Source organism: Dermochelys coriacea, chromosome 20, assembly GCF_009764565.3.
Source record: "Dermochelys coriacea isolate rDerCor1 chromosome 20, rDerCor1.pri.v4, whole genome shotgun sequence".
NCBI lineage: Eukaryota > Metazoa > Chordata > Testudines > Dermochelyidae > Dermochelys > Dermochelys coriacea.
Genome location: NC_050087.2, coordinates 3,875,599 through 3,902,017, shown reverse-complemented (window position 1 = coordinate 3,902,017; position 26,419 = coordinate 3,875,599). Strand labels below are relative to the sequence as shown.

Sequence of the window (26,419 nt, the reverse complement as noted above, 5' to 3'; positions counted from 1 at the left end):
GCGGGCACCCCTTCCTCTGCAGCAGTGGACAGAACCTTGCCCCCTGTTCCCATCCAGGCTGCAGCAGGGTGGCCCTGGTCAGAGACAGGACCCTGAGAGCTGTGTACGTGTTCTCACCTGGCATCCCCCCCCAAGGGGAGGGGTCATGCTCACGTTCCTGCTTTCTGCCAGCTGGGGGTCTCACTGCTGCCTCTGGGGGGGTACTGCACCTTTACTCCAAGGGGGGAGGAGGAGTGTCCTTCCCCCAGTGATACCGTGGAGCCAGAGGGTCACTGAAAGATGTTTATTTGATCGATAAAGTAAGAGATACACACAACAGTGAATGAGCTGTGCAGGTTCCAGCCACTCCTAAGGACACTGATACACAGGTCCAGCACGGATCCCCTGGCCGAGCAGACTGGGGGAGAGGCTGACGTCCTGCTGCCCCTCTGTTTAAACACAAGTCTCTGGGAGTAGCTTCTGCTTTGCTAGTGCCCCAGCCGAGTTCTGCCCAACCTCCAAGGGAACCTGCACCCACAAGCGCTGCTGGGAAAGCACCCTCTGAACCAGTGAGCCCAGCTAAAACACTGAAACCTCTAGTATCACTGCCCGGGGCTGAGTCACACTGGAGTCCCCAGTGCCCCTGAGGGCCTAGGTGTGGGACCTTGCCCTGTGGCTCTGTTTACATACCAGCTGGGGCAGGCATCGCACAGCAGGAGACACAGGACTGGGGGCTGGTGACTTCCCCAGGGAGTGGGGGACGTGCTGTTGTCATCAGCTGAAGCCTTGAGCTCCAGGCTGGCTCAGCTGGCAAATAATCCAAGTGGGTGCCAGAGAGGAAATTGACTCCTTCAGCGCCCTGGTCTCCCTGCTCTGTCGGGCTGCGTCCAGGGGCCGGCTAATGGCAGCCAGCACCTGGTGTGCATTTAACACTGAGGTGTAGGTGCGTTCATTGAGTTCCCTCCAGGGGTTAATTGACAAAGGAGCCAGCAGCGTTCTGCTACTGCCCGCTGCTGTCTCCCGTGGGCATAGCCCAGAGGCTGAAGGGCAGACGGCTCTTTAGGAAGTGTGGATGGAGAATCAGGTGCTTTTGCTGGTTCTGCAGAAGGCCCCAGTCTCCTTGCCCCAAGCCTGGTACGGGGAGGGCTCAGTCACGCTGCGGGAAAACACCTTCTACTACAACATACCTAGAGTTTCCAGCTAGACTTATAAATAAATAGCATGCAGCCCCTGTGGGCTCTAACCACACTAGTCACAGGGGTGAGGGGACTCACAAAGGCAGGGTAGGAAGAATTAAAATGATCCAGTGTCGGTTCAGGATGGTGCTTCTCCTGAGGGGGTTTATCCAGCTCTGCCTGGGCCCTCTACGGCCTGCAGGGGAGTGGGAGCAGCCTGCAGCTTTTGGTGAGGCTCCAGCCCCACGCTACGGGCAGCCTGAGTCCAGCCAAGCAGTGGCTGGGCCAGCGCTGTCATGCCAGGGAGCTGGGTTCCACCTTTTCCAGCTCGAGGAGGCCAGGGCCTCGCCCAGCGTGCCAGGGCTGAGGGGGGGCCTTGGTCTATCCCAGAGAGCTACAGCCTGCAGCGGGGGCTGTTCTGTGCCATCGGAGCTGGCAGCTAGGGCCGCTGGGGGAGACGCTCCGTGCAAGCTCAGGGGAGAAGGTGTTCCTGTCCCTGAACAGCACATGCAAACCCTGTCTGACCCAGAGGAAGGGCCAGACACTGCCCATTGGAGACAGCGGGTGGATCTGGGAGTGTAGTGGGACCGGACTGGACCAGCCCAGCCCTCCCAGTCAGTCTCTAAAGCCAAACTCACCTGCTGCGGGGAGGTGTAGCACCCAGCTCTAAGTAAGGCATCAGTCAAGCTGTGTCTGGCAGTTGGGCTAAGATCTCAGGTGGGGGGTGCAGCAAAACCAAAGAAGCTCCAGCTGGGGGCTGGCAAAGAGAGATCCGAGCCGGCCCTGCAGAGATCACCTGGGCAAGGAATCCAGGCAGGGGGTGGCCCCTCTGCAGCAGGCCGATCCCTTTATGGCAGCGCAGAAGCAAGCTCCAACTGACTGTGGCAGAGGAGGATGGGACCCCATCTCGGCTGAGGCTCTCGCCGTTCCGGGATGGCGCCTGATCTCTGCTGCCCCTGGGGAGGTTAGGGTCGGACAGCTGGGGGAGAGGGGGTGTGCGATGGCCCCGGCGGTCAGAGGCTTTGGAAGATGCTTTTGCAGGGGGCTGAGGAGCTGGTCCAAGGCTCAGAAATGTCCCTGCAAAGCCCTTGGTTGGGGCAAGAGCAGCTGCCCAGGTGCCACCTGCTGAAAGGCTACGGCCTGACTCTTAAGATTCCGCTTATTCTAAGGATAAAAATACCAAATTTCCTGCTATGCACCAGCCCCCCTGTACCTGTTAGATCTCCCCCGCATTTCACACGAACCTCTTCAGGGTATTTAGCGCCGCGAGAGGCTGTACATTCTCCTTTTGGATTAATACAAATCAGAGACAAAGCCCCCTGCCCCAGCCCTTAAAGGAACATAACTAACTTCCTAGATTACGGGGCCCTGGCGTTTGGCTCTGGCTCCAGGGTCTCTAAGCTGTGCAAGTCCCTCCCTCTCCTTGTCAGGTCAGTCCAGCTGTGGCCAGGTTAGTTTCCACCAGGTAAATACAGCCCTGGAGTTTGCTCCTGGCCAGGCTGGCATGACCAGTCTCAGCAGGGCAACACGCCTCTCCGCAATTGGCTACATGCCAGGAATAGCCGGGGAACTGGTCAGAGCAGGGTACTAACTACAGGTTAGCAGCTTCACGTTTCTAGCTGGGCCCAGTGCTCCTGGCTGGCTCTGGCACGGCTGAGCCCAGGCTCTCGCTGTACAAGAATGGTCTCGCACTGAACGCCACCCCCCAGCCGTTTGCCATTTGCCAAAGGCTTCATATCAAGGATGGAGCCGTGCAGCTGCCGTTTCATCCGCTCAGCACTTTGGTCACACAGCAATGGCCCGGGTGAGGACAGGGGGGCAGATGCAGGTGTCGCTTTCCTTCCAAGCAGTGGAGGGAGAGGGATTCTCAGGGCTAATGTACTAGCAGCTAGGGAGGGGAAGAGGTGGGGGGTGGACGGTCTATAAGAAGGCACTGGGATTTGCTCTGGGGTCTTTCTGGTTTCTGTAGCGCATGGCTAGCAAGACTCCGAGGATCTAAGAGAACAGAGAGAGAGAAGGGGGGAGATTAGGTGCGATGGGGGCTCCCTGTGCCACAGGCTGCAGCTCCCACTGGTGGTGGTGGTCCCTCCCCATTGAGTCACAAGGAGCAGCTAAGGACCACTGTATGAGCACTTTGCTGAGAGGTTACCTGGGGTCCCCCCCACCCTACCCCCAGCGGAGGACTTACCTCCGTGAAGCTGAAGAAGAGTCCGACTCCCCCGAGGATTTTCAGGGCCTCGTCCGAATGCTTCAGCATTGTCTCCCCACACTTGGGACAGCTGGGCACGTGGCCCTTGGTCGTGTTGTCCTTACACATCTGGAGAGGATGATAAAGCCCCAAAGTGACGCTCCCCTTGCGGTCAGAGCGGCGTGGCTACAAGGGAGCAGAACCATCCCCCCTTAGCACACCACAACCCCAGCCAGGAGAGCATGGTACAGGCAAGGGGGCTGGGCGTGCATGGGATTCCCTCCCCTGACAGAGACACGCCTGATCCTCCGCTGGCCCCAGCCGGGGCTTCTCCCTGAATTTTAGTGCAGCTGGGAGGAGTCAAGAGTTACTGCCCTGGAACCCAAATGCCTCAACAGCCGCCCCTGAGAACCAGGCCCGAGATCTCCCAGCTGGTTTCCCCTGGGGGTGAGCGACCGGGCAGCCCGGGAGAGCCAGGAAAGGCCAGAGGCAGAAGCGCTGGGGTAAGGTGCTGCCCCGCCCTGAGACTCACGGCTGCGCAGAGGTTATAGTCCATCTGGAATGTCCTGATGGCAACTGGGTCGTTGGTGTTGTTTAGCAGCCCACAGCAGTTCAGATTCACCTCAATCTCGTTGCGGGTCTTGTTGCTCAGCATGTCCCAGGTGGCGCGGAAGAGACTCTCCTGTGGGCAGAGCCCCCGGGGTTACCCCACGAACAGCACAGCCAGCAAGCGCCCTCTGGGCCAGGGCCCTGGTGGCCACAGCTGCACCCACCGCAGCAACTTGACCAGCCACTAAAGGATGCTGTTCCCCACTGCCAGAGGTTTTCCCCCTTGCCCCTCCTTCGGTGGATAGGGGCGGGGGGGACCAGCTTTACATGGATAGTGGGGAAGAAGTGCGAGAAGAGGGAGCCCTAGGAGGGGAGCTGGCCCACCTGGCAGACAGAGGTGGGGGAAGGAGCCCCCCGCAGCTCCCAAGAAGACCCATAGCTCTAACTCAAGGGCTGGGATGCAATCAGGCCTGGGACCAGACATCAGGGAACCAAAAAATTGATGTGCTGGAAAGTCGGGCTGATGGATGGACAAAGCAAGGAGAGGACGGGCTGTTCCACCCCGCCCACCGCTCCCTTTTGGGGGGGGGTGTCTGTAAAGAAAGAGATTGGGGAGAAAAATCAGCAAGTGTCACCATCACAGCTGCCACCCCCACCAGCTCCTGGGATCTCAGCCCTCCATCAGCCTGATCCCGAGAGATGCCCCGGCCAGGCCTGCGGGATGCAGATGACATCGCCGCCTTCACCAGCTCCATCCCACATACCAGCTGGGATGAAATGGGCTCGGACTCTAACAGCTGCAGCAGCTCCAGGCAGCTCAGCTAACTCCTCTCTTCCCCGCAGGACAGTTCTTACCAGCGTTGATACCGTCTAGACAGTGTTTCTCGCCTTTTTTAATAGCGGGAACTGGCTTCCTGCCTTCCTAAACTGCCAGAGAGAGCTCAGGGACTGGACCCAGTCCCTGGACCGGTCGTTGAGACACACTGATCTAAGAGCCTGGAACCTAAAGGGGTTTTTCCTTCTTAAAAACTCTCACCAGCTAAAGGGAAAGGGACCAAGGGTCGGGGCCAGCAGGAGAGCCGTAGTGAGTACTTTATTGTTCAAAGGTCAGAGCTGTTCTGTCTTCTCATTTTTAATGAAAGGGTAAGAAGATTTTTAATGGTGTGTTTGCCATGGTACGAAGCAGGCTGAGGTCTCTGCTAGCCAGCCCTGGACCTTGTTTAACACTGGTTAATGGTGGACAGCGAGCAGGTTATGGTAACACCTATAACGTATATAATCCATCTAAAATAATACAACAGGCCCTTACTGCTCCTGCCCCATCCCAGTATTGACAGCTGGCTTTGGGCTGTTTCCATGATGAGATGCCAGCTGAGGGTGCCCTCTGGAAGAGGTGATGGGGGCGGCCTGTTGGAGAGGAGACAAGCTGTAGTGGGTGTTTTGTGAAGCGCTGCTGATGCAGCTCTCCTGGTGTTACCACAATCAGCCCAGCTCGGCAGGAATGGAGGAGTAGGACAAGAGGCAGAACAAGCATGGGATGGTTTTAAAATCCAGAGTGAATGTGGGCAGGTGTTCCTGAGAACTCAGTGCTGACCCACCTCTGCTCCAGGGTGGGAGTCCCAGCAATTCCCCGAGGAACAGAGTTAAACCAGCCGCCCCACCCCCCCAACAAGCCCCATCCTCGTTGCATGTAGAGTGCATCTCTTGCATGGTCTCCTCTCCCCGCCCCCTTTCTGGTCGGTCCTCTTCCGAGTCAACCCGAGTTCTCCTCGCGCGTGAGACTGGCTCCACCGCCAGCCTGCTCCGTACGGCCAGACGGGTGGGGCCTGGCACTAAGACCGCTGGGGGCACAGCCTGAGCAAAGCGCTCCAATGAATTGTGGGCAAACATGGCTGTCTTTGCCAGCCACCCGAGCGGCACTGTGGGAAGGTGCGAGGACTACCTGCCCTCCAGTGGGGCTAGCCAACACCTGCACTACTCATGCTGGAGTGAGCAGGTGACACAGCGTACTTAGGCAACCTGTAACCTCTCCGGGACAAGCCAGTCAACTTGACTTAAAGCACCACTGCGCGTGTCAGGGTTTGGGGTGTGCAAATGGGACTCAACGCAAGATACAACCCAAGGGGTGCCCCCGGGTCAAGTCTGCAGTAAAGACAAGCCCTTGGCTTACACTCTGCGGGGCAGAGCGTGGGATCTCACATGGGTCTGGCTGGCCTGCAGGCCCCGATTCCAGGGGAGACAACTGGGCGCTGTAACTAGCCAAACCAGGCAGAGGATCCACCTCACCACACTGATGGGCTGGTGAGACATCTACTAGGCCCAGAGCTTAGTAGGAAGAGGGTTTCAACTCTCGCTAGCTGGGACAATCTGCAGCCTGCCAGTCACCAAACACCTTTGAATGCATTAGTTAGAAGCCACAGGGCTGCTGCCAGGGCCCCTTCCTGTTTCCCTATGAAGACGGATGTATGGACTCTCCAGCGCATCTCGCTGAAGCCGCTGTGGCCAAGGGTAGGGCAGGGAGGCTGACTCACCTCTCTGCTTGTGTTAAGGGCCAGACACGAACAGGAGACTCCCAACTGGAAGAGAAAGACGAGCCCCAGAATGACCATGTACTGAGGAAGAGTCAGTGTTAAGGAAACATGGGAGGGAACACTGCCATCTCCTCCTAGCCTCCTGCCCCCTTACCCAGCCTCCAGGGTGGAACAGGACAGTGACAGCAACAGCACCTGCCCAGGCAGCTTCCTCTGCCAACTGCCAAATCCCATCCAAAAGAACAAACCTCTGCCACACTCTAGCGCCCTCTCGCCATAGCTCACGGTTATTTCCATGGGAGTTGTGTGGCTTCCCTGAGAGGACACCTCCTATTTGTGCAACCGGTGCTTACGCTGCCAACTCCCTGAGAATGCTGGGTGCTTCCCACAGCAAACTTCTGAACTTCAGACTGGAAGTGGTGCAGGAGGGGGGTTAGCTAGGCAGTGAGGGGGTCAATTTAGGGCTGTTTAAATGTACAGAGGGGAGCACTGGGGAAAGGAGGCTGCAGCTTTACAAAGAGACAGCGCTCAGCTTTGTCTCCATGGGAGTCTGCCAAGCAGGACGGCAAATCTGGAGTAACGCCCCTCTCTTGATACTGTTCCACTGTAGATTTTATGCTGGAATTGCATCCACAGGGTGGTTTCCAGAGTAGCAACTGTGTTAGTCTGTATTCGCAAAAAGAACAGGAGTACGTGTGGCACCTTAGAGACTAACAAATTTATTTGAGCATAAGCTTTCGTGAGCTACAGCTCACTTCATCTGATGCATTCAGGGTGGGTTATTCCAGAGCAGGTCTGTCGGGCGGGCTTCCCCTGCAGACAAGCCCTGGTGTGGGGGCTGTGCCAGCTCCATGGTACAGGTAGGGAACCTGAGACAGAGAAAGGTAAGCGACTTGTGTAATAAGAAAACCTAGCTCTGATCTTACACCAGACCAGGGCAGAGCTGGAGTGGAACCCAGGAGCCCCCAGTGGCAGGGTCCTGCTCTAACACCCTGTTCAGGTGACAGGGTAGGTAGTTCCTCGAGCAAAGGACCCTGCCGTCCCAGGTGCCTTGCAAGGAGAAAAAGGGCCCATCTTCCTCTAGACCACCCATAGCAGCCAAGCTGGCTGCTTACCCTTCCCTTCCTGAGGGGTGACCATCAAGGGCTAATTAGGGCCCTTTAAACGCAGATTATTATCCACAGGTGACCTCTCCCCACATACATGTAAATGTAGAGCCCAGTATACAGCTGAGTCAAAGAAGGCAACAGACACAAAGCCAGCAGCCTCAGCTTGCTCGTGCTACACAGAGTTTGTTCACACTGCTTTCCTGGCCCAGGCCTGGGGCCAGCAGAGCCACCAATTAAAGTGCATTTCTGGCAGGGGAAAGATTTTCCACCCCCCAGACCTTCCTCTTTCCCTCTCCTCCAGCAGCCCGATTCCCTCCCCTCCCCCCCCCCGCCCTAAGCTCAGGGCCCCACCTCCTCCAAACCGGAGTGAATGGCAGTAGGACCCACACTGCAGGGCCCTGCGCCACTTGGGTTTGGCCAGGTCGGTGCTCCAAGGCCTGTGCTGAAACCTGCCCCCCTCCCGCAAGGCAGTTACAGGATGAGGCTGATCTCTGGTTGTGCTAGGCAGGGTGCAAGCAGGACAAAGCCCCCCAGGGCTTCCACCCTACGGTCTAGTCTCCCCTTCAAAGGTTTGTGGTCTAGCCTTGCTGGCAAACGCTCCTAGGGACCCCACCGCTTACACCCATCGGCTGAGGGAAATAAGCTATTCCAGCAAAGCCCTTTTCCACCAGTATAACTGCACCGAGAATAGGACCAAAAGAAAGGCCCCTGCCTACCCGACATTGGTCTGCGGATGAGAGCAGCATGTGCAGAGCCTGGCCTAAGGGACTTGAACTCCTGTGCTGCCCTCACCTTCCCCAGCTGGCCAGTAGAGTTAGTGACTCTTGAATTCAGCTTTTCCTACCTTCCTCCTGCTGTGGCCCCCCTAAAGTCAGGGGTATTGCCCACCCCAAGATTGGAACAATCCCCACTGAGACCTAGCCTTTGCCCTCTGGTGCCTAGGGAGCATTTGCCCCCCCGCACCTAGTTTAACAAGATTTTGGCCTTCTCAGAGGCTGGCGGAGTTCCTGTCCCCCTTGCTGAGGTCTCCAAATCTGCTACCAGCCAGCTAAGTTTCTCAAAAGTTGAGGTTTCAAGTGGAGCTGTGGTTTCCCCTTCGCATCACTTCCCCTTCGCTGAAATATCAGCCCATTTATAGGTGGCAATCAGCCATGCCTGGCCTTGTTCTAGGTAGATACAGGTTCTGCCCCAGTCCAGGCCAAGATGGGTCCCCAGGTCCCTTCTGGCAAGCACCTGCCTGGCCTAGAGCCTGCAGCAGCCCCTAAGAACCAGCATCCGGTGGTGAAGTGCCCCAATGATGTGACAGGCTCTGCAGAGGAAGAGCATATTCAGAGTGCAGCAGCTACATCTGCCAGCCTCATGACAGCCAAACAGAGATGAAAAACCCCACCCACGCGTGAGGGGAACAGAACGGGAGCTGCACGTCAGCCTGGCTGCCAGAGGGGGCGTGGGGGGCGGGGGGGGAGAAATGTGCTATGGGTTTATTTATAGATAAAAATGAGAATCTGGAAGAGGGGCTAGAACTAACTCCCAAGGTTCCACCAGACACTGTTTTCCTTCCCCCACCCCCGGTACGTTTGAGCGGGAGGGATTAGAACAAGTCCATGGAAATCCCACTACTGTGGACATCGAATGAGATCCTCTCAGCTGCCATTCCTCCTGACATGAAGCTCTTTGCTCACAGCGGCTGGCAGCGGGCAGGGCCAAACAGGGTCTCCGCTCTGGCTGACCGGCCTGCAGAGACGCAAGTTGGAGGAGTGGCTCGCTCTGAGATGCCAGCCTCCTTTTTCTTACGGAGCATGGCAAGACAGACACCCCAGTGAGCACCCACTGGCTGCCCCACGCCCCCGAGTGGGAGAGCAAGGAGACTCCTTCCCCCGACGCTTCTCCCTTGACTGTCTGCAGGGCTGTCCCTGCCACGCAGTCTCAAGTGCTTTACCTAGTGAGAGTTCAAACAGCCCCAGCCTGAGTTTACCCACAGTCAGTCTCGCTCAGATTCTCATGGCACATTCACTTCCTCCTCCAGTCCAGGACACTTGTTTTACCCACTAGCTCTTAGCTACTTCTCCTGCCAAGCCGCCTCCCCACCTTTGGCGAGAATGGTCGCATCATTCACGTAGTACCATGTGCCTCTATCTGAGCTGGGGGCGGAGGGGAATTCCAAAGGAAGGCCACGCCACCCCTCCGTAGATGTCAGAGCCAGAACAGATCATGGCGATCATCTAGTCTGAGCTGCAGCACAGCAGGGGCCAGAGATCCTCACCCTAAAGCCAGGCCCACTGCCTGAAGGGAACGTCCGGCATTCCCAGCAGAGATTGCTGCTTCGCTGTAGCAAGCGAGACTACCTAGCAGGGTCCTAAGGACCAAACTTCTAGATTTCAGCCTCTTGGGCTGGGTTCCCAATCATTACTACCACCAGACTGGCTAGAGAGTTTGAACCACACTTAACCCTGCTCAGAGAGGGGCCGGACAACAGCGGGACTCCCCTTCATGGAGCTGCACAGCAATAAAAACAATGGGAGTTTCATCAGCAGATGTAGCCGGGCTCTGAGGTTACTCAAGGCCATGTTCTCGCTCCAGACAGCAGCGCTTCTCGTGCCACAGAGAAGCAAGAGATTATTAGCGGCATAAGGGTCACGGGGCAAAGTCGTGAGGAGCGTGGCATGGCCCCGGCCTCCCAGGCCAGGCACAGAAGGATACAAAGAAGAGCATGACTTGGTGGTGGTTGATAGCCCCGATGAGGCCCACAATGGCAATGAGCAGCAGGAAGAAACCCACGGCGATGACTCCACCGATGATGTGGATGCTGGAGACAATGCCAAAGCTTTTCCCCCAGGCAGCCACGCCTATCAGCAGCAACCCAACCAGCTGGAAAACAAGAGGAGAAGGTCAGCCTGGGATGTGGGGGTCCCTTTCCCCCGTGCCACCCAGCACACCAGTTCCACGCTCCTCCAGTGACCTCAGCATCCTGGCAGAGGCACCTCTCAGCTCCTGCATAGCACGGGAAGGGCTTCGATAAGATCCCAGCCCCCAAAGAACTGACAGTCTAAACAAACAGATAGGCTGCAAAGGGGGAGCGCTGGGAGCTTGTCATATTACTGGGAGGGAGGGCGGGCAAGTGGACTGCAGAGACCTGGGTTCTGTTCCCAGCTGTGTGACACCTTCTGGCTCCCTGGGCCTCAGCTTCACCATCTGTAAAATGGGGCTAATGATACTTACCATTGTAAAGCGCTTTGAGACCTGCTATTTGGTTTTGTAAACAGTACTGTCCCCTTCCTGGTCTGGACTTAAAACTTCCCCGCTAAACCATGCCTACCTGTAGCCCAGCATTTAAGTGGCAGTGAACTTTGCCTGCTGCCTAGCTTTACTCACCCGAGTAGCCCTGCTGATTGCAACAGGACCCTCAAGCAGGGAAAGGCAAGCACATGCCTAAGCATCAGCTGGACTGGGGCCTTGTTTTGTGACTTACTCTTTTCTGGTTTTTATTTTCAGCTTCTTGTCCAACCCCTGCCGGTTTCCCTTCCGTTAACCATTGTTTATTCCAGCCCTTCGCTCCCACCCCAGCTAGCAGGCCCTTCCCCATTCCTTTCATGCGAAGATCCAAGCTCACAGTCCACCCACGCATGCCTGCAATTAGTTGGCTTCTTAATCACCCATTTTAAGAGATCAGATGTTGGAAGAATGGACTGTCAGCTCCAATTTTGCATCTTTGGGGGTAGGGCGTCTCTGCACATTTTACATGCTCCCTATTGCACTTCTGTAATCTATGATCTCTATTTTGGGAGCCTAGCGACTGCCAGACTGGATTGGACTCACTGTCCATCCATCCAGTTTCCTGTCCGACACCAGACACCACCTTTCAGAGGAAAGTGCAAGAAACCCATAATAGGTAAATGAGGGATAATCTATTTCCTGCCATCTAGGTCTCATTCTGATCTCTATTAGAGCCTGAAGCATGAGGGTTAATAGCCCTTCTAAATTATTAGCATTAATTATAACTTTGGAGATTCTTGTTATCCACAAAAGGATCCAGTCCCTTTTGAAACTTGCTACATTTGTGGCCTCAATTTCCATTGTCTAACTACATGCGTGTGGTGTATTGGTTTTGAGCTTGCCACCTTTTAATCAGTTGGCTTGTGACTGAGAGTGGTTCATTATTCCCCACACTTCAGAGCCAAAAGCACATTAGACAGCACGGATGTATTTGTCACCACATTAAAGTTAACCTTGACCTCCTGTAAGAGTGTGGTCAATGCCCCTTTTCATCTCCTAGACTGACACGTCCCAGAAAGATCCACTCACCATTTGAGCTCATAAAATGGGTTTCAACTGGGGGAGGAATTGGCTAGCTCTTGCCATCTTTTGGCCACGTTTATACACAAACGAGCATCCATTTAAACTAAATTGGTTTCTTAAATTAGCGCAAGCCCCTCTGTGGGCACTCAAAAAAACCCCAGTTTGAAGGGCTTATGTTGGCTTTGCAGTGTTCGATTCCTTACTGACTTGAGCTACATCAGAATAGGCCAATCGAACTGAATTAAGAGCACCTCCAGAGGGGCTCGTGCTGGCTTACCAAATCCAGTTAAAGAGGCACCTTTGTGCATTTGCACCTTCCAGGTCAGTCAAATGGCAACAAGACAGAGCAATGCTGTTTAACTAAGCAGCTGTTTAGCTTGTGCACATTAATATGACCAGGTCAACAATAAAATATAGACATTAACACAGGCTGCTTCTCTTGCAACTTTTCCATCACATCACCCCTCATCATGTCTCAGTGACCAGGCTCCAGCCTGAGCCCAAACATCTACCCTGCAACTTCATAGCCCCTGCAAGCCTGAGTCAGCTGCAGCTGTGCCATGATTTACTGCAGTACAGACATACCAATAGAAATTACAGTGACAAGCACCAGAAATACCAGGTGATATTCTGGCCCCAGTGCAGTTCAAGACCAGTGCAAGACCCTCTTGACTTAAACAGAACCAGGATTTCACCCACCTTCTCTGTGTTCTGGGTTGTGAACAATTAGGTTGCCTAGAACCAGAGGTTTGAATCCTGGCCGGGCTGATCTTCTGAGATTGTGTGTGGGACTTTCAGACAAGTCTCACGTACTCTCTACAGATGCTCAACAGCCCCTAGAGTTTAGGTTTTCCCTGATCACCTTGAATGGAAGCATCTCTTTGCCAGCAGGCTGTTCGCTGCCCGCTTTTAAGATCCCCATGCCCACCCCCAAAAAACAACAAGCTGCATTTCAGTGATTAGTTAGCTCCTAGGTGACTAGTTTGTGAAGCACTTTAGAACAACATGAACCGTGCAGCTCTAAGATCTGTAGCAGCTTACTGCACCTCCTCTCCCAGCATGGAGAGCCTCAGCCACTAGGGATAGCTACCTGGCAGTGTGACAGTGCTTGAAGTCACCCCTCCAGAGAGTTGGTGCAAAGAGAACAGAGTTAGGGTGGCATTTGCACCTCCAAACTTCTCGTGTTTCAGAGATTCTGCAGTAACGTCAGCTCTTGCACAGACGAGATGGGTTTTCAAGTCAGTGAAACCCTGCTGATTTCTGCACAAATTAATGCAGCTGGTGACCACTGGGCTGCCAGGAAAACAAGAGAACGTTGCAGGTGAACATTGCTGCTAGTGTCGCTCTCACTGAAGATGTCTTCACACTGGGCAGATGAGGGGGCACCTGGCAAAGAAGAGCATGAGACGCCCTCTAACTGGGCTATTGTCTGGCACCATTGAGGATACGGATGGCTGGGTAATGGTCATGCAGGAGCACTGGGATTTCTCTCCTGCACTCATTCTTTAGCACAGCAACGTGCAAATCTGCTTGCCATTCGGCTGCTCAAGATAGATGTGCTGGTCTCCTCTGCAGGAGGAATCCCGCACAGCTGTCGCCTGGGAAAAAGGAAACATTAGGCCAGATTTCCCCTGCTGTAACTGACCGCAGTGAGCTTCCATCAGCGATGAGTCCACTTTCTGTCAGCCGTGTTTCACTCTCTCCCTACCTCATTCCACCTCCTTATTTCCCATCAGACAAAGGCTGGGCCCTCTCCTCAGCCCAGTTTGGTTTCTGACCTCCCTTCCTGTCTATTTTATATCAGTCAGGCCCATGGAGCAGACAAGCTACTGCAGTTACCTACATTCAGACCAAGCTAATGGACACGACAAATTTCTCACGTCTGTGGGTGGGCGCACGACAGTGGCTTGAAGACAAGCTCTGCTACAGGCCAGGATTGTGGGACACGAGGACTTATTCCAACACAGTCATCCCCCGACACATGGCTCCCTTTCAGCTTGCTGTTCCTACGCAGTTTGCTTTGGAAGCGCAGGCTCCAGCAGACACCTGATGGCTTGCCCTAGGGGTAGAGGCAGCGCTATTCTGACTCTCACTTCTCGACTGGATGGGATGTAAAGACTGAGCCACGTGCACAGCCTGCCCCGCTGTGGTCCTAGTTCCCAGTGCTCTCGCCGTGTAGAAGACGCACTAGTGTTTAGTGCTTTAAACCAACTGTCCTTTTCACTAGGCTTACCCCAGCCTGGCTGCACGGCCAGGCTTTCCAATCAAGCCATGGTCGCACAGATGCCTTCTGCTTCCATAGACACCTGGGGCCGGATTCCCTATTGCCCAGCATCTCATGTCATTTACACCCATTCAGCCCTAGTGTGAAGTGCAACAGGGTCAAACTGGTAGCACCATGTACTATGTGACTGCAGGGCACCAGAGAATTGTGCCCCCAGTGTAGTTTAACCAGGCAGAACCAGAGATCGCAGTTCACAGATTTGCACGCTAGATCACTCGTCATGAGGGCTCCAATCATTTCTGTTGGCAGACCTTGATTCATGGCTGCCCTCCCACTACTTGTCCATTTTCCATCCCCCTTCTCACTGTGCATTCTCTCGCTTTCTGTCTGCATTCGTTTCGTTCAACCCTGCCTGTTCCTACATGCTGCTCAGGGAGGACGGCGGCCTCTCTGCCTTGATGCGTCAGTCAAACCCAGCGACTGGCAGAAAAAAGCTTAGAGCAAGACTAGAATCAGTATTATTGCCGCCACTTCGTTAAAAAGTCAGCTCTGAGCCAGTCTGGTGAGGCATTATGGGCAATAAATGCTTCTGAAGACTCAAAACCTCTATGGGACCTAAAGCAAAAATAATTGATCCCTGGTCCACAGACACCCAAGTCTGGGGTTTGGGTGCTTATGTCCCAGATTTATGCACCACTGCAATCTGCAAAACCACACTTGGTGGCCACCTACCCCTGTAGGCACCTAAACTCCCCCAGCACTCAAGAACTTGTAGCACACATGGCCTAGGTGACTACGTTTCTGCCTCTGAGCCCCAGAAAGATCCATCAACTGGAAGAAAATCGGTATTTGCCTGCCTATCTTCTCTGCAGGCCCAGTCCAGGAATCATGTTCAGAGGCTGTCTACAGGACAGGGGCCCATTCGAAATCAGGCTGGAGGCAGCAGCAGAGACCACATCAACACTTTTAGCCCAGTGGTTAGCATATTCACCAGGGATGTGGGAGACCCCGGTTCGATTCCTCTCTCTACCAAAAAGAAAAGGAGTACTTGTGGCACCTTAGAGACTAACAAATTTATTAGAGCATAAGCTTTCGTGAGCTACAGCTCACTTCATCGGATGCATTTGGTGGAAAAAACCGAGAGAACAGAGTCTCTGTTCTCTCTGTTTTTTCCACCAAATGCATCCGATGAAGTGAGCTGTAGCTCACGAAAGCTTATGCTCTAATAAATTTGTTAGTCTCTAAGGTGCCACAAGTACTCCTTTTCTTTTTGCGAATACAGACTAACACGGCTGCTACTCTGAAACCTGTCATTATGCAAGGCACTGAATTTAGCCGTATAGAGTGGAAATCTGTCAACTTCATGAAAAAACTCGCACAGATACAGACAGACATCATCTTCCTCTCCAAATGCAAACAGATGGACATCATACCGAAAGGACTGAAGGTAAAAAATCCATTACAATCTACATACCACACAGACTATGCTGACAGCTTGTGCCACACACTCTCAAGGAAACTGCGGAACCACCTGAGTCTCTCTGTTTTTTCCACCAAATGCATCCGATGAAGTGAGCTGTAGCTCACGAAAGCTTATGCTCTAATAAATTTGTTAGTCTCTAAGGTGCCACAAGTACTCCTTTTCTTTTTGCGAATACAGACTAACACGGCTGCTACTCTGAAACCTGTCTCTCTACCAAAGGCGTCTCCCTCGTCTCAGGAGGGCACTAATCACTGAGTGGTGGGATAGTCTGATGTGGGGCTCCCTTTGCCTACTGAAGCGGATTGGAGCAGGGGGACTGGACCCTAGGTCTCCCCCCTCTGAGGTGGGTACCCCAACCCCAGCCTATGGAATCGCTTGCCCAGTGACCCCTCGCATATTTATACACAATGAGCAGCAGGAGAGACTGAGGGAGCCCCACATCAGAATACCCCCTAGCTCAGTGGTCAGAGCACTCGAGGAGGGGGGGAAGATCCCTGTTCAAATCTTCTCCCCCTCAGGCAGAAGGGGGCACTGTCTCCCACATCCCAGGTGAGTGCTCTAACCACTGGTCCTAAAGTGGCCACAACCATCTCAACTCACCACTCCATTGTGTGGCGTGAGACAGGGGCTTAACTCATTCTCCCAACAGTTGAGGTGCCTACACCGTCCAACTCCAGGAGAGGGTCACTGGCTGGGGATCACGAGCAGGGACTGGTGCCTCCTTGCAGTAGGAAGAGAGCCTATAAGCTGGTCCTGCCTCATGCCAGGCCTCTAATACAAGACTATGTCTCAGGCTCTCTTCCTTCTACACAGCCCAGACTTGGGCACCTGTCCCTGAGAGAAAGGCAGGACTTAACCTACACCCCTTTCCTGGCTAGCTTAGGCAGTTCCCCTCCCTCACCCCATTCGTTACATAGGGAACCTAGGCACCTAACTCAAACTTTGTGGATTGCCATATTATTTCTGTGATTGGCGCCACGACACTGAACATCTCAAAGTGGATCCAGCCCTTGGTTATCAAGTTTACAGCATCTGTTGGGCCAACCGCTTATTCCAGACCTGAGCTGCCCAGGCTCTGGGACCTCACTGGGAGCCCCCCCAAGCCTTGATTTGAGAGAGCCCTCCTCCCATGGTTCGAGTGGGATCTTCTGGTCTGTCCAGCATCCAGCACCCTGGGATCCTGGCCCAGGACAGGGACTCTCCGTCACTACCCCAATACAGATGACGGCGGAAAGTCTGTGCTATCGACATGATGTCATCCATGCTACAAACACTGCTAAACCACGCCAGTTTCTTTTACGCCAGCGCACTCCGTACTGCTACCGCTGATGGAAGGTTTCCAAGAAAAGGCTCCGACAGCCTTAGAAGATGCATGTCAGTTATATGGGTGCAACCTCTGGCTAACCAGATTAGAAGAGTATCCCAGAGAATCAAGAGGATGCTGCTAAATAGGCGCTGAAATAATGTGCATTTATGTTAACACTCTCTAGCAGAACACATCAGATTACTGAAGCGCCTAACTAAGCTTCACCGCACCAGCGCTCTGAAACTGGCTGTCATCAGCATAAGATGCCTATTACAGCAAGATGTTAGGAAAGAGCTATTGAAGTTTCACTTCCTTGTCTCACAGATACAATCACCAATGAATAATTCTTCAGCCTGACCTACATTAGGATTTTATATTGGTAGAACTGTGTCTCCCGGGGGTGTGAAAAATCCACACCCCCTGAGACGTGTCACTATAGTGACCCAAGCCCCAGTGTAGACAGCACTAGGTCGATGGACAAACTCTTCCATTGACCTAGCTGCTGCCTCTCAGAGAGGTTGATGACCTAGACCAACTGCACAGGTAGCATCTACACGGAAACGCTACAACAGCGCAGCTGCTCCGTTTCCGTATAGACATGCCCCTCCAGGTGCATATGAACCTGCATTATAAAGGCACTTAGAAGCATTAAGCTAAAATGACTGTACGACTGCAACTTTTATATATAAAGTGGGGTACCTTGTTTTTGGCTTATTCCATAGAAAAGCCATGGGCAGCTTGTGAACCTGGCTGGTTTGGGCTGCAATGCAGATGGGCTGCTTCTTGGGTGTTTGAGGCACTTGGGTACTCCACTAGAAAGTTGTGTCACTTGACCTATTCCAGTATAGCTAAAGCAGCTAACCCCCCTGGAGGGGATATATCAGGATAGAGAGCTTATACTGTATGGCCTACTCCGGTTCAGGAAGGAAAATCAGCTTTACCAAAATCAGGCACTTTTGACTGATGGATGCAGTTATGCACTAGGCAGGGCGTAAGTGATTAAAGAATCACACCCCTCACAGACCAATAAGGCCGGGCCTACACTTAAAAAAAATAGATCAATTTAGCCACATCTCTGAGAGCTCCCTGACGGGTGGATTAACAGCATCGATGGCCAAACCCCTTCCATTGCTGAGGAAGCGGCTACACTACAGCGTTACAGCCGTCGAACTTGTCCATGTAGACCAGCGGCGACCGGCGATCGTTAGATGCGGACATCAGGGCAGGCTGCGGCGTGATGGGATGGGATGGGATGGGGGTGGTCTTTACGCTGCCTGGAGCGGAGTACGCAGTGAAGTCCAGCCCCGGCCTGTGTGGGGTCAGCGACGTGTGGACTTCGGCACGAACCCATGTTTGTTTGGGAGGAGGCGCGTGTCCCCATTTTCCTCCTGCAGCTCAGGGCTAGGGAAGATGCCAAGGCAGCTGCCCTAGACATTAGAGCCTCCATGGGCCCCAGAGAGCTCATAGGCCGAGCAGAGACAGGCCAAACACCCATGCAGCACCCCCTGCCTTAGGGGCCTCACCCCCCACCACGGGGGGTGGCTCCCCTCCCCCAACAAAGGGGGAGCGGCTGGCTCTCGGCCCCTCCCCCCGAGAAGGGGGGGGGCTCGGCTCCTCCCCTCCTCCACACCCAAGGGGAGGGCGGCTCTCGGCCCCTCCCCCGACAAAGGGGGAGGCGGCTCCCCCCATTCCCGACAAAGGGGGGGCTCGGCTCCCCAGGCCCCGCGCGGGACCCCTCCCCCCCGGGCTGAGGGAGGCCCCGGGCCCGCGCTCACCACGTAGACCACGTTGAGGGCGCAGAGCGCGTTGCGGGAGCAGGCGAAGCCGCCGCCGCCGCCACACACCATCTTCCCGGCCGGGGGCAGCGCAAGCCGGGCCGCTCCTGGCCCTTTAAATCCCAGCCCCGCGCCCAGCGCCGCTCTGCGCCTGCGCACGTACCCCCCACCCTCCGCCCGCCCGCCCGCCTCCTTGAGAGGCGCCTGCGCAGCCCTGCGCGTGCGTACGCGTCCGTACGCCGCGCTCGCCCACACGCACTGCGCCTGGGCAGGACCTCCTTTTCGTGCGCCTGCGCAGCACCCTGGCGCGGTGCGCGTGCGGTCTTCTCAAGCGCAGCTCGCACACACGGCGCCTGCGTAGCACTCCCACCTCCCGCGCCAGGCTCCTTTCCCGCTCAGAGCGCCTGCGCAGGGTAATGCGGTTTGATGCTGCGCATGCGCGGTCGTTCCAGGCCGGGCTTTAGCTTCGACCCCAAATACCCGGATGAGAGTGGCTCACGGGTGGACAAAGACCCGGATGGAGGGGACGCCTTCCCCTGGGGCCGTGCCCTGGTTCCCCTTGGGGGGCCCTGTGTTTTCCCGCCCCAGTGCCGCAGACTCCTCCAGTGCCCTGTCCTGATGCCCCCCCCGTGACTGTGCCCTGGTGCCCCCCCGGCCCTGCTGCCCCCCTCCCCCGCCCCTGCTGCCCCCCCCGGCCCTGTGCCCTGGAACCCTCCGGCCCTCTGCCCCCAATTCCCCCCCCGGCCCTGCTGCCCCACCGGCCCTGTGTCTTGGAACCCAACGGCCCTCTGCCCTCAATGCCCCCCCCGGCCCTGCTGCCCCCCTCCCCCGGCTCTGTGCCCTGGAACCCTCCGGCCCTCTGCCCCCAATTCCCCCCCCCCAGCCCTGTGCCCTGGAACCCTCCGGCCCTCTGCCCCCAATTCCCCCCCCGGCCCTGCTGCCCCCCCCGGCCCTGTGCCCTGGAACCCTCCGGCCCTCTGCCCCTATTCCCCCCCCCGGCCCTGCTGCCCCCCCCCGGCCCTGTGCCCTGGAACCCTCCGGCCCTCTGCCCCTATTCCCCCCCCCGGCCCTGCTGCCCCCCCCCGGCCCTGTGCCCTGGAACCCTCCGGCCCTCTGCCCCTATTCCCCCCCCCAGCCCTGCTGCCCCCCCCCGGCCCTGTGCCCTGGAACCCTCCGGCCCTCTGCCCCCAATTCCCCCCCCGGCCCTGCTGCCCCCCCCCGGCCCTGTGCCCTGGAACCCTCCGGCCCTCTGCCCCCAATTCCCCCCCCGGCCCTGCTGCCCCCCTCCCCCGGCCCTGTGCCCTGGAACCCTCCGGCCCTCTGCCCCCAATTCCCCCCCCCGGCCCTGTGCCCTGGAACCCTCCGGCCCTCTGCCCCCAATTCCCCCCCGGCCCTGCTGCCCCCCCCCGGCCCTGTGCCCTGGAACCCTCCGGCCCTCTGCCCCCAATTCCCCCCCCGGCCCTGCTGCCCCCCCGGCCCTGTGTCTTGGAACCCAACGGCCCTCTGCTCTCAATGCCCCCCCCGGCCCTGCTGCCCCCCTCCCCCGGCTCTGTGCCCTGGAACCCTCCGGCCTTCTGCCCTCAATTCCCCCCCCAGCCCTCTGTCCTCGATCCCCCCCCGGCCCTGGTGCCTCCCTGGCCCTGTGCCCTGGTGCCCCCCCTGGCCCTGCTGCTCCCCCCGGCCCTGTGCCTTGGAACCCAACGGCCCTCTGCCCTCAATTCCCCCCCCCGGCCCTCGTGCCCCCCCTGGCTCTGTGCCCTGCTGCCCCCCCAGCTCTGTGCCCTGGAACCCAATGGCCCTCTGCCCTCAATGCCCCCCCCTGGCCCTGGTGCGCCTCCCTGGCCCTGTGCCTTGGAACCCTCCGGCCCTCTGTCCTCGATCCCCCCCCGGCCCTGATGCCCCCCCAGCCTTTTGCCCTGGTGCCCCCCTGCCCTCTGCCTTGGATCTCCCCTCAGCCCTGCTGCGCCCCCCAGACCTGTGCCTTGGAACCCCCGGCCCTCTGCCCTGGTGCCCCCCCCAGTGTTGAGACCTGGCCTGCGCCCTGATCCCCCTGCAGCCCTCTGCCTGGGTGCCCCCTGAGCCCTGGTGTCCCCCCCAGCCCTGTGCCTTGGACCCCCCCCGGCCATGTGCCCTGGTGCCCTGATGCCCCCATTATTGGATCTGTAACCCCACCCTCAACACTGCCTGCTACTCCAGCCTCCGGGCCTTGTGCCTCGCTGCTCCCTTCTCCCAGTTTGTGATGAGCATCCCCAGTATTACAACTGGCCTTGTGCCTGGCGCCTGCCCGCCCCAGTGTGCTGCCCATAGGTGGCAAGCGGTTGCTGTTTATTTGGCAATGAACGAACCTTTCCCTTTCCAGAAGTCTTGGCATGCTGCCCATTCCTTTCCGGTGTTACAAGTGCAAAAGCAGAGGTTGAAGAAACTCCTGAATATTTCATCTCGTGTTTTAACAGGCAAAGTCTCAAACAAGAAGTTGCGTCTGTAGAACGGATCGATGAAATTGTTTTTAATTGTTCACCTTTATTAATATAACTTCATAAGCAAAATTTTATGAATGAAACAACATTCATTCATAAAACCAGTTACTCCAATAACTGGCTAATTGAGTTTCACTTTCAATCCAATTGCTGCTTAAATCACTGAAACTTGCACTGCTTCAACATTGTAACTTCTGCTCACTGGTTGCCATTCCTTACACATGTCCGTATTGTAAACTCCATTTTAAAATGCTCACTCCATTTTGCAAAACCCTGCTGAAATCTGATTAGTGTAGTTTAGATGTGTGAATGAGGTATGTATGGATGATGGAATCAGCCCCAGCCCATCCTGATTAAATCAAGTGTAAACACCAACTGCTGAAGATGCAGACAACAGCCCTGACAAAGCAAGAAGAGTCCACCCTAAAAAGAAAAGAACAAAGGTACAATTGAAGGAACATCAAAGCCAGGTCCCAGGCTGAAATTCATGTCTGCAATTGCGAGGTGATCAATCACACCCAACCCAGTCTCTACGTAAAAGAATAAATGGACACAAATCAGACGTCAAGAATTATAACGTTCAAAAACCAGTCGGAGTACACTTCAATCTCTCCGGTCACACGATTACAAACCTGAGAGTGGCTATCCTTCAACAAAAAAACTTCAGAAACAGACTCCAACGACAGACTGCTGAATTGGAATTAATTTGCAAACTGGATACAATTAACTTAGGCTTGAATAGAGACTGGGAGTGGATGAGTCATTACATAAAGTAAAATTATTTCCCCATGGTATTTCTCCCCCCCACCCCACCCCATACCGTTCCTCAGACGTTCTTGTTAACTGCTGGAAATGGCCCACCTTGATTATCACCACAAAAGGTTTTCCTCCTTTCCCCCCACTTCCTGCTGGTAATAGCTCATCTTAAGTGATCACTCTCCTTACAGTGTGTATGATAAAACCCATTGTTTCATGTTCTCTGTGTGTGTATATAAATCTCCCCACTGTATTTTCCACCGAATGCATCCGATGAAGTGAGCTGTAGCTCACGAAAGCTTATGCTCAAATAAATTTGTTAGTCTCTAAGGTGCCACAAGTACTCCTTTTCTTTTTTGCGAATACAGACTAACATGGCTGCTACTCTGACACCCAACCCAGAGGCAGCGTGACACAGCAGACCCTATAGACTCTGGATTCAAACTAAAACCTACAAAAAGGATGGCTGAGATGGAAGACTTTGGAGCGTAACATTCTGCTGCCAACGTGGAAGGGCATCGATGCATGCCCAACAGAGACCCAGCTCTTCCTTGTGCCCGGCTTTCCTGGCCAGTTAGCTGCCACAAGCTACAACCCCAAGCCACAAACTCAAGCTACATTCAGGACTGGTAACTATCTAGCAGCTGTAGAACATTTGATGTGTATGTGTGTGTGTGTGTAAGTATTATGCATTAGCTAGTGGTTATAGATCAAATTGTTATCATAATAAATGTGGCATCTTTGCCTTGTCCCCTAAAACGATCCTGTGTAGTTTTGTCTGCATAACCCATCTATGATTTCGATCTCAGGTGTGCAGTGAACTCTTAGGGAAACACAAAAGGTGAACCTTTTCTTTCTTTCTTTCCCTCCCCCTTTTTTTTTGAGCTGTGTGGCCAGTTTTTGTTACAAGATTAGGTTTCTCCAGGCTGAATTCTACCCCGAAAACAAAGTTTAATCAACAGTGACATTGCTCTGCAAAGGTTTGATTCACTGAGGACAGGTCCATCAGTGGTGATTAGCCAAGATGGTCCAGGATGCAAATCCATGCTCTGGGTGTCCTTCAGCCCCTGCCTGCTAGATGCTGGGACTGGATGACAGGAGATGGATCACTTGATAATTGCCGGGTTCTGTTCATTCACTCTGAAGTATCTAGCAGTGGCCACTGTTGGAAGACAGGATACGGGGCTAGATGGACCATTGGTCTGACCCAGTCTGGCCATTCTCATAGGTGCCAACTTCTCCTGGCGCCGGCGGGTGCTCAACCGCCACCCCGGTCCACCCTGCCTCCACCCCTGCCCTGGCCCTGTCCCCTCCTGCCCCTGCCCCGCCCCCATTCCAATCCCTTCCCCAAAGTCCCCACCCCAATTCTGCCCCCTCCCTGCCTCGGAGCACCCACGGAGTCGGCACTTATGGCCATTCTTATGTTCCAGCCTTCCCTTACTCATGTGACAAATCATTGAAATAAGGGAGTAAAGGGGCACCCTTTAAAATAAGGGATGGGGAGTCATCCTAAGGGACAAATAAATGAAATGAGGAACTGTCCCTTGAAATAAGGGACAGATGGTCACTCTATGTGCTGCCCTCCACCCTGGGCCCTGAGGGTGTCAGTCAGAGTAATACAAAATAATAGCAAAGGGCTGAGGGGCTTCCTGTTGAGGTGGGGGGCAAATGTGGCCAATGGAGCTGCCCTGAGGGACCAGTGTGCTAACAAAATTAAGTTCTTTTCTGGAGAGAGGAAACATCCATTCATTCCAAGGCCTGTGTGACTCCTTACGAATAGGCAAGAATGGAATTTCCTTATGGCACAATTAGTTGCTATTGAGAGACCCTGGTGGGGAGTGCTTGAGTGACTCTATCTATCTATCGATCTATCTAATCACAATATTGTCAACTCCAAATGTTCAAGAATCGTGAATCCGGCACCAAAATAATAATTCTTTTTACTTGCCTTCTGTTTATTAAGCCTTTTGGGGTCACATTTTTGAGCTTTTCTCCACAGTCATGAAGGGCAGAAACTTTTTTTTTAAATGGAAGATGAGAGTCTCGTGTGTTGGGATTCCCTCCAAGACCTGTTCCATTCAGTTTAACGCGAACACCTTGACCAGTTCTGGGAGAACACTTCATCCAGTTCTCTGATGAATGATCAGACTCAACCGCAGGGGGTGGTGGGTATAAGGCATACCACACATCCAAAGTTACATAGACAACCTCTTCCTTTATATACATTTACACATTACATAGCATTTGTTATATATTACACCACAAATTTTTTTGAATGGATTGGTCACTTTGCAGGAGCCAATCCCTGTACAGCACGCTCTGTCCATGGGCTGTTCACACGGAACCTGGTCTTTACCTTCCAGATTTATCTTGTCCTTAGTTCCTAGCATCAAGGTGTTGCTGCTTATCTTAAATAGCACAGACATCCTGACTCCAGCGTACTGTTTGTCAAGTCCCTATTTACAACTTAACCTTCCAGTCACCTTCCCAATTATGCCCACTAAGAAATGAGGCAAGTTTCTTATGACGAGCCCGGCTTACATCGTGTCATCCCCTGACTCCAGGAGCTGGGGCGGTAAGTAACAGAATCAGTTATTGTGAGACTCACAATAAAACCACAGGAGATGGCAACATTGTCAACATGGGAATCTGACACTGGATCTGTGAATGGGAGTACTGGTTCCCTGCGAATCCCGCAAAGAGTTATTCTGTGACTGGTGCAACAGGAGAATGAGACATTCCCTGATCGAAATACAGAGAAACACGAGTAACAAATAGTGAAAGAGATGCCATTAGTGAGCAGCTGGGAGGGAAACGGGGCAGAACTGCAGTACATGTGAGCCCTGAACCTCTGCATGGGAAAAGGTCAGTCATGAGAAATGGGCACACACTGGTAAACCCGTTTCTCCCTATGAAAGCTACTCTACACACAGGCACAGGTGGCCAGACCAGTCAGGTGCTGGGCAACGAAAATCAAGTGTGAGAGAGAGAAAGTTGCTGTACTCGTCTGGGCTCCCCGTGACCCCCTGTCAGACATCCTGGGCAGTGCCACCCTCCCATGTGGAGCACAAAGAGGCCTCTGAAGGGTGGATTTTTTGGTGTGATCGACGCTTTGGGATGTTAGATGGGGTGGGATCTGAGTTACTACAGAGAATTCTTTCCTGGGTATCTGGCTGGTGAATCTTACCCCTATGCTCAGGGTTTAATTGATCGCCATATTTGGGGTCGGGAAGGAATTTTCCTCCAGGGCAGATTGGAAGAGGCCCTGGAGGTTTTTCACCTTCCTCTGTAGCATGGGGCACGGGTCACTTGCTGGAGGATTCTCTGCTCCTTGAAGTCTTTAAACCACAATTTGAGGACTTCAGTAGTTCAGACATAAGTGAGAGGTTTATCGCAGGAGTGGGTGGGTGAGATTCCGTGGCCTGCGTTGTGCAGGAGGTTGGACTAGATGATCATAATGGTCCCTTTTGACCTTAATATCTATGAATCTATGGAAGAGCCGGAAGAGTGATGAAACAGCCTCCTGCCCGCACCGTTGCAATCCCTGCTCCAGCCTTCTGGCCACAACAAGAGACTGGCAGGTCTCCAGACAGATGAGGACCCCTTCCTGTGTGCATGGTGTCACGGTGTGGGGGAGTCAGGGCCCTGCACCCAGGGGCGGCTCTACCAATTTTACCCCCCCAAGCAGTCGCTGCCGAATTACCGCTGCCGCAACAGTGGCGGAGCCGCCGCCGAATTGCCGCCGCGGGACACGGACTGCCGCCCCTATTCTGATTGCCCCCCCAAGCACCTTCTTGGAAAGCTGGTGCCTGGAGCCGGCCCTGCCTGCACCCCCACTTCCTGCCATTCACCCTAACTCTCAGCCAGCCAGTAAAATGGGACGACAGGAACACGGTCCCAAACAGAGCTTGTAGGTACAACCAGGACTCCTCAGTCAAGTCCTTCTGGGGGGCAGGGAGCTTAGACCTCAGTTCTGCGGCTCCTTTCGTTTCCCCAGCCAGCTCCAAACTGAAACCTGCTCCAGCCGTCTCACACTCTCTCCCCCTGAAGAAAAGGAGTACTTGTGGCACCTTAGAGACTAACAAATTTATTAGAGCATAAGCTTTCGTGAGCTACAGCTCACTTCATCGGATGCATCTCTCCCCCTGGTTCCTCCTCCAGCCTTTGTCCAGTTTCCCTGACAGAAGGTGTCACCTGGCCCCAACTCCCCTCCTGGGCTCTCATGTTACATACTCAGGTATCTTCCCTCAAGGAAAGTCTCCCATCCCCAATGCAGACAGTCCCAGTAAAACTCCCCTGCAACATTCCCAGATCCATACTCCCCACTCCCTGCTGCATCACACATGGATCACGGGGCCTTGGCAGTCCAGAATCCTGTTAAACTGGAGTCCCCAGTGTAGACTTGCTAGCACATAGCACATGCAAATTCTCCTTACCAACTCTGTTCCATAGTGCCAAGTGCTAGGATCTTCCTATTGAAACAGAGCATATGTCCTCTGGAAACCGGGACCAGTTGGATCCTAAGGCTGGCTGCTTGCTGGGGGTTACCGGAACTGTTCCCTGCCCCCTCC

At 54.6% G+C, this 26,419-nt stretch overlaps 1 protein-coding gene across 1 annotated transcript; it reads right to left on the bottom strand.

Moving 5' to 3' along the window:
* Positions 1-268: 268 nt before the first annotated feature.
* On the bottom strand, positions 269-18,959 carry TSPAN31 (tetraspanin 31). The gene is made up of 6 exons (XM_038378642.2): positions 18,616-18,959; positions 10,232-10,399; positions 6,423-6,503; positions 3,875-4,024; positions 3,343-3,471; positions 269-3,149 (listed from the first exon to the last, which is right to left on the bottom strand). Exons 1-6 carry the CDS (start codon positions 18,685-18,687, stop codon positions 3,075-3,077), a joined length of 675 nt encoding a protein of 224 aa, XP_038234570.1. The 5' UTR covers positions 18,688-18,959; the 3' UTR covers positions 269-3,074.
* Between the last annotated feature and the right edge of the window lie 7,460 nt (positions 18,960-26,419).

Coding starts and splice junctions, on each gene's coding strand:
- TSPAN31 (XM_038378642.2), bottom strand. CDS start 18,687: ATGGTGTGTGGCGGCGGCGGCGGCTTCGCCTGCTCCCGCAACGCGCTC. Junction 6,504..10,231: donor ACCAAGTCATGCTCTTCTTT/GTATCCTTCTGT, acceptor ACTCTTCCTCAG/TACATGGTCATTCTGGGGCT. Junction 3,472..3,874: donor ACTATAACCTCTGCGCAGCC/GTGAGTCTCAGG, acceptor CATCCTCTCCAG/ATGTGTAAGGACAACACGAC.